Below are 8236 nucleotides of genomic sequence, written 5' to 3' on the forward strand. Positions count from 1 at the left end.
AGAGTTGATTGTGTAATATTTCCTAATTTGCTCGAGATGGCTGAAGAAAATCGACCAAAGCCGCCAAAATGTGTCCGTGTTACGCAAATTCAACAATTCAATCGGCCCTTTTCAGAGCCAACAAATGTGTTTTAAAGAGTTATTTGTGTAATATTCTGTAGCGTTCGATTATTATTTCGTTAAACTTCACGTTGAATTTTGATTGGGCAAGATTACCACTTCAAATTTAGTATGCAAACGAAGGGCGAGGATAAGTGAATAAATTTAAGAGTGTTCAACCAAACGAAATGCTGCATGGGCACGAAACAGAAAAAGGCGAAAACGGAGATGTCACAACTGTCAATCGGATGACAGTTAAAACTGTTTCCGGAAGACTGGCACGCACACATCGCTAAACAAATGGAGCACGAAGAAACCGACTGAATTACTGGCACAAAGTCTCAGACCCTCGGAGTAGACGGTTCGGTGCGGGTAGAGAGCGTCGTTGGCGGTTGAAAAACACAATTTCCACACCGCGTGGTTCGCAACGGAAAGCGGAGAAAAACGTAAGTGGCTGCACGCGGTCTTGTCCGAATCGCCAACACGAGCCCCGACATCCATGGTGCCGAGACTGAACAAGTAGGCATTCTCCTCGAGCCGTGCATCCGAACGATCTCGACGGTTTAAGATCGGCGCAAAAGAACCGCCTCATCAGAGATTTCCGCCACGCTGGACGGAAGGGAAAACAAGCCAGGAACACTGAGACCGGAAGAAAGAACCAGCGCGAGCCCAAAACAACACGATCGAAAAAGCCTGCAAAAGCAAGCTTTTTTCTCTTATCCTTTTGTCGGCTTAGTGTGCAGTCAGCGGGTCCGCACGGAGGAACCAAGTGCTTGGAAGACGGGCGGCATCCGAGCGTGGCCGTAGAAGCGACGGAGCGACATCGGCGTTGACGAACGCGGTCACTGGCAGGCCCACACACATCAGATCTATTCGGCTGGGTTCCCCGGTGACAAAAAACAGCATCATGTGCGTGCAGTCCGGTTGCGGAAAGGTGCAGTAGTCGACTGTCGGGGAAAGCAGCCATCCATATAGAATAAGCTCACCAGGATAAGGCCTACAGCCGTTTGTCCTCGCACAGTGCGCAAGCCAAGAGCCAGCGCCAGGGTTACAATTATGCCAGATTAATCTGGCACTGCAAGACTTTTAATCGAGGAAAAGACAAAAAGACAAACTACTCGTTTTGCAAGACTTTTCAAATCCAGCCAGACTTTACAGACCGACGGGTAGCCATACTTACTTTAATTACGCAGATTTAGAATTTTTCTTATGATTGATGAATTCGCTTTTCAGAATAATAGTTTGATGAGAGCCTGTAGTGTAGAAGTGAAGGAAATCGGTGCAATCGTTTTTGAGTATTGAGTATTCATGGGTTTAGTTCCACCCTGACCGTAAAGAGATCTTGAAACCTTCGAAAAACATCATTTTGTAATTTATAGTTTACTTGAAGATAACTCAACCAATCTAAACGATTTTTTTAAGAGAATCTCCTTTAAACCTGACATTGTTTTGCCCATGTATTTTTTTATAAATTAAGTAAAAACAAAATGGTGGCCAAAGGAGTTTTATACGGGGAATATTTTTAAAACCAAGTAACCAATGATTCAATGGGGCTCTGCACTGTTTTGATTTTGTATGGGATTTTGACGTTTACTGGCCTTGTTGTTTATTAATTTCATGGAAGAGTGAAAGAGAGGGATTGATTTTTGTGCAGAGCCCCATATCGATACCGATTTCAAAAACAAAAGAATTGTTTAGAACTGCTAAACTATTGAAAAACAAAAAAGTCATCGTGAATAAAATATTGTTTTGTGGTAGATAAATGATGATGGTAGTAGAGAGGTTACCCATTGTGACTTTGATTATTATGCAATGGTATTTTAGCATTTAGACTCTTCTGTTCATTGAAAAACTGACGGTAGTAGTTTAAACTGTGTCCAGATCAACTCTACTAGAGTGCAATTCTCATTTATAAATTTGATATAGAGTTTTGAAAACAGACATGGTGAAACTTTCTCAGGGATTCATTGTTTTGACTTTAATTTTGTACAATCATAAGAATCTATGTGCCAGAATGTAAATAAACATAAAGGACTTATTTGATAAATACCATAGCTGAAATACTAGAATGTTTTCCAATACAAACTTAAACATTTAGAAAAGGCCATGTTTTAGTGCTGATGTGAATTTATATTTTTTTTCTATGTTGTATATATTTTTGTTACCGACGAAAATGGAGTCTAGTAGTATACCTGCACAATGGTATCTGCCAGACTTTGCAAGACTTTTTATCTTGAACTCGCCAGACATTTTCAAAAATCTAGTGGCAACCCTGGCCAGCGCGGTCGACGAGCGTTCAGTGTGACACGAGGAGTGCAATGCCTCGGCGCTCCATCATGCTGCCCTTCCGTCAACGATCGGCCGATTGGATTTCCCGGGCGTAAGCCCAGAAGAAGAAAGGGTGCACCCTAGTGATGAACCGTGAGTAAAAGAAAATTGTAAGAGATAAGAAAGATTGAGCCAGAATTAGGGCCTAGTTAGGGTAGTCAGAAGGTAGGCTGGAAGATGGGAGAAGCTAAATAAAGTTTGCGTACGATGCAATCCGATTTTTTGAGGTGTCCAGTTTATTAGCCGGTCCGACCAAGCTTCAGTCTCGCTAGGTCAAACCTAACAATTCCCTAATGTGTTTACCACATACTTGCTATAATCTCTTAATTCATCTCATAGTATCATACAATAATGGATTTATTACGAATAATTGACAATACGGCAATTTGAGGATGTTTCCGAGGACGCTGCTGCAGTGCCCTAGTGTAGATGTAGTTGTGAACCTTAGAGGAAAACAATATGCACTCAGTTTAGAAAAACACCCAGAAACCGGGTGTAAATATTTCAAATTGGGTAATATTTCCATATGCATTTTGATGAGTCTGGAAAGTGTGTGCAAGTTTCTTTGAGGAAAACAAAAACAAATTGTGTATGACGAGCGTATGCTAGTATACGTGTGTTCAAATGTCACTAAGCTCTATTCCCCAGATAAGAAAACGAAGAATTTGAAAGGAGGAGCATCATCTGCTATTCTAAGGGTATAAAGCATCCCTCCTTCGTTGAATTCGGTTTCATTCTGTTTTCGCTTTCGAGCTGGTAAGAGCTCCTCCAAACCTGCTCAGCTCCTCGCTATCAGAGGCAAGCTGTTGATCACCAAGCGGCGGCAAGTTTGTACGAGATGGCTGAAGAAAATCGACCAGAGCCGCTTGTTGAAGCGGACATCGTCATCCGCACCGCAAATCTCAACGGGCGAGGAGGATTGCAACCAGTGCGCCGTCAAAGTGTGTCCGTGTTACGCAAATTCAACAATTCAATCGGCCCTTTTCAGAGCCAACAAATGTGTTTTAAAGAGTTGATTGTGTAATATTCCTCAATTTGTTCGAGATGGCTGAAGAAAATCGAACTAAAGGAAGGCTGCAACTATGACAATCGACTTAAATTCAAATGCAGAAAATCACTTGGCGTAGTTAACGTCATGCGGTCGTGTCTTGTACACAACCAGAGGCGCGTCCACGTTCGAAACCATGGGTAGGACAAACATTCGCAAATATTTGTTGCACAGTGAAACTTAGAAAAATATTAACCCTATGGAATCCTAGGCTGGAAATTGAAAGTTACTATATTTGAGGAGCTCAAATGCAAGGGATGTAAGTGACATCTTGGTCGGTTTTGAGTTGAGTTGAGGAAATTCTATTGCCCAACAGAAAAAAATACATAGGTAATTCTTAAAAGATTTGTTATTATTTTGATTCCCATAGAATGAAAAATTGCTGAAAAAAATTCAAAGCCGTTTTTTTAATGGATTTTATTAAACTAGAGCGACAGAGTTCCTTAACAATTAGGAATTAGGAAATTAGAAACCTCTAGTCTGAATAAAGCCACAAAAAATAAATAAAAGTAACCAAGAAAACAAAACCTAATAGAAGCCAGAAGATAAGATTTTGATTCTTCTAAGCATCAGAGTAGACATTTCTCAAAAATCTAATACATTTTTCAGAATTCCTCGAGACATTACGACAAGTATTACTGTATTTTTTTTCATTATTCTTTCTTAGAATTTCATTACAAATTCATTTAGTTATTTGCCTAAATGTTTGCATAGTACTCCGAAAATTTGTAAACTGGTTTAAGGAAATTTCCACTAAAATTTTGTTTAGGATAACTCAAGAATTCAACTTAGATTTTCTCAAGGAGAACCTGAATTCCTCAAAAGATTCTTTGATGGATTTTTCAAAAAAGTCCTAACTCAAGATTTTATAAAGTGATTCATCCATCGATTTCCCTGGGAAATCCTTGAAGATTCCCGATCAAAACGTGCGATAATATCAAACCCGTCCCGGTCTTCGAGGGTGTGCTCTTACGAAATCTGCAGCAACGAATTTATATTATCAATAGCAACGAGAAGTTGGCATGCTACGCAGTATTTTCTAAAGAAATTTCTCGAAAAACGTTGAACAGAATCTCTACAGGAATTTGTATAGGAATGATCGGAGGAATCATTGGAAAAATTGCTGTCGTATTTATTAACTAGTGTGAAAACTTTGTTTGAAGATTGGTTTTTTTTTTTAGATAAACATTTTTAACTTGAATGAAATGCTGGAGAAATTAAGGAATTTTGGATTTCTGAGTGGATACGTGGATGAATTTTTGAAGGAACAAGCGGGAAAAATCATGCAGGGTTTCTCAGGCTATTTTTTTGAAAACTCTTACAAAACTTTGTGGTTTCCTCAGAGGAAATTCTGTAGAAATGTAACAACCGGAGAATTCAGTTGAAGTGAAATAAATATTTGGAGGAAATTCTAGGACAATTTTGAAAAAGAATCCTGAGTAATGCCTGAGGAAATCACTGGAGGTAGTAGGATTTCCTAGTGCAAAATCTGGAGAAATTCTTTTAGGCATTTTTTGAAAATCCACTGAAATAATTTCTTGTAGAATTGGTAGAAAAATCACTTGAAGAATGTTTGGAGAAATCCCTGTAGGAGACCCTGAATGTATTCTAAATAAAATCACTATAATAATTTCTGAAGCTTTTCCTCGGGGAATCTGAGACAAAATTCTTGGTGAACCTTTTGAACCCGTTATAGTCCCGGAAGATTTCTTTGAAGCCTGTTCAATTTTGCATCAGGACTCAAAGCAAGCAGAATAAAGATAAAAGAGATTTTAGAGACATTTTAGAGACTAACATTGAAATAGAGGCCAGGTCCAAAAAAAAAAAAAAAAAAACTATTATCAGTCCTTTCCTTAGGATTATTCATTGGATCAACTTTTATTATCATTCATATTAAAAAAATATCCTTTATATATGAAACTATCCTTTTTGAATCAATGTTATTAAACACATTCCACAAAAATAGACAAAACTGCTTGCCTGTTCAACCAGTGAGGTTGTTCTAAATTGCTCATCTATTTCTAGATAACAAATGAATGAACAGCAAAAATTCTGTTAAATTGTGTAGTATTTTCAGAAGAAACTGTAGGTGCTTGAAAAATGTTTCGTCGCTCTAAAACTCCATCAAATAGTTTGTATGTATTTTAAACAGATGATAAATACAGTTAACTCTCCCTTACTCGATATTCCGTATCTCGATATCGAGTTAGAGAACCTTAGTAAAAGGTGGTATTCATGGCTACCTCGATGGTCCCTTGGATTGCAGTTACACTGGTTTTATGTTCTGTAACTCGATACCTCCCTAACTCGATGGTCCCTTCAATATCGAGTAAGGGAGAGATTACTGTAGTTAAATTTATTTTTTAAGCCTTCTGCTGAACTTTTTTTGTTAAATCGTGGGTAGGACAATCATTTGACTGTCCTACCCAGGTGTTTTTGTGCGTAGTACATGTCCTACCTGTCCTACCCACTTCCCGCGCCACTGTACACAACCCTTTCTGATTTTTCATTTCAATATTAAGTATCAAGACTAAGTTGTATCACTTTGAAATTGTAGGCTGAAAAGTCGTCACGGGCTGCCAGAACAATTGACAGTAGCCCGCTTTCAGCCTTAACTGAAAGCTTTCTCTGTCAATTGACCATTTCTGCATATGTATATCGTGTGACAAGCACGAAGATACTCTATGCCCTGGGAAGGCGAGAAAAAATCCTTTACGATAAGATCCTCGACCGATGGGATTCGAACCCACGACCCTCAGCTTAGTTTTGCTAAATAGCTGCGCGTTTACCACTACGGCTGTGGGTTAGGGCGATTCAAATTTTAAAAATGTTTGAAAATCCTATCTCCCATATGTTCCTTACCATCCGAACCATAAAAATAGTGTTCTTTGAAATTTTTAGCTTTCTAGGTGGTGATTTAAAGGTGGCCCAAAGACAATGCAGGTTTATATGGAAATTACTATGGAGAAATTTTGGGAAATGTTTAAAACACGCTAGTACTGTAATTTAAGTAGAACGTTATCATCCCGTATAAAAAATTCATTCATTTCATTGCTCTTCCCCTAGCAAACAAATTCATGAATATCTCTTCTGCTCTCCATCGGATCGAATTTCTCTCTTCAGCAAATTTCTTTATTATGGTTTGAAGAATGAGTTTTTACTATGGAATGATAACTTTGTACTTACATTATAGTACTAGCTTTTTTGGAACATTTCTCAAAATTTTTCCATAGTAATTTCCATCCTAGAAAGCTGAAAATTTCACAGAACACTATTTTTATGGTACGGATGGTAAGGAACATATGGGAGATAGGATTTTCAAACATTTTTAAAATTTGAACTGCCCTACTGTGGGTTGAAACTTACCGGTTCAAAGACAGCATGCTCAGAGGAGTACGAAGCGCCAGCAACGACACCGGCACCACCCACCAATCCGGAAGCAATATTGTCGATAATATTGCCATACAGATTCGGTGCAACCATGACGTCGAACTGGTTGGGGTTGCTCACCAGCTGCATCGTGGTATTATCTACAATCATTTTCTCAAACTGCGTACGCGGGTACAGCTTGGCAATCTGTAATAAATTTAAAGACCTAGATATTATAGTCTTTATATGAATCGAAGCCGATGAACTCTTACCTCTTCACATTTCCTCATGAAGAGACCATCGCCCAGCTTCATGATGTTGGCCTTGTGGACGCAGGTGACCTTCTTGCGGTTGTGCTTGGTGGCATAGTCGAAGGCAAACTTGGCAATGCGAGCCGACTTCTGGGCGGTAATAATTTTCAAACATTCAATCACCCCAGGGACGGTTTCATGCTCCAGGGCAGAGAATTCGCCTTCGGTTTGCTCGCGAATGACGACAGTATCGATGCCCTTGTGGCGAGTGTTAACGCCTTCCAAGCTCACCACATGAACAACGTTTGCATACAAATCCAGTTCGTTACGCAGCTTCATGTTCATTGTTTCCAGCTCTCCGGTACGGCTGTAATCCGGAGTGGCCAAAATACCCTTGAGGCAAACTTTATTCTTGCGGATTGACCGCACCACATCTTCCAGGGGTGAGCTCAGCACAGGGTTAACCTCCGATAGAAAGAAGGTTTCGAAATCTACGGGAACATCCGCAGCCTTGAACACCTCTTGCACCGAGTACATCAGTTCTGGGCCAACGCCATCGCCGGGAATCATAGTGCAAGTGATCCGACCCTCCTTGTTGGATTTCTTTTAGGAGGAAAAACAGGCAACCGGTTAGTAAAAAATCAATACATTCGAGTGATAACAATGCAGCAAACTTACATTTGAGGATTGAACCGCTCCAGTAGAATGGATCCCACGGCAGGAAACCTAAAATTGGAAAAATATGATAAGCTTTCTGCATTTTACACTATAACCTCAGCAATATCCCCCCAAGGACATTGAACACAATCGCGCAGCAGAACCCCAGAGGAGTGGTTACATAAACATTTTCCTGCGCCCCCGCGAATCAAAATAAAACCTACCTGCACCAGGCTTCTCGCCACATTGCGCGCGAGGAAAGACATATTGGTTAACGGCTGGATCCACTAAATGGTCACAGGACTAGATTTTATCGTTGGAATCGGGAACCAAACGAATCCCTCGGAAAAAGAACGCACTGCTGATGGATCTGTCCGTCACGAACAGCCAGAAAAAAAACGGCACTTCGAAAAGTGTTCTGGTGCTTCGGACTGGTGGGTGACAGCTGCCAAATTTGACATTTTCTTTCCGCGGTGAAACATTT

The 8236-nt window shown here is 39.9% G+C and overlaps 1 protein-coding gene across 1 annotated transcript in view; it reads right to left on the reverse strand.

The window, feature by feature from the left end:
* Nucleotides 1–8185, reverse strand: part of LOC5572925 (isocitrate dehydrogenase [NAD] subunit beta, mitochondrial) — an 11496-nt gene extending 3311 nt beyond the window's left edge. Inside the window, exons 1-4 of the mRNA XM_001654210.2 lie at nucleotides 7977–8185; nucleotides 7774–7821; nucleotides 7117–7698; nucleotides 6842–7051 (exon numbers count right to left, since the gene is read on the reverse strand). Coding sequence (XP_001654260.2) covers nucleotides 6842–7051; nucleotides 7117–7698; nucleotides 7774–7821; nucleotides 7977–8018 — 882 coding nt within the window. The 5' untranslated portion in view covers nucleotides 8019–8185. The remainder of the gene's footprint in view (nucleotides 1–6841; nucleotides 7052–7116; nucleotides 7699–7773; nucleotides 7822–7976) is intronic.
* Between the last annotated feature and the right edge of the window lie 51 nt (nucleotides 8186–8236).

This window comes from Aedes aegypti, chromosome 2, assembly GCF_002204515.2.
Source record: "Aedes aegypti strain LVP_AGWG chromosome 2, AaegL5.0 Primary Assembly, whole genome shotgun sequence".
NCBI lineage: Eukaryota > Metazoa > Arthropoda > Insecta > Diptera > Culicidae > Aedes > Aedes aegypti.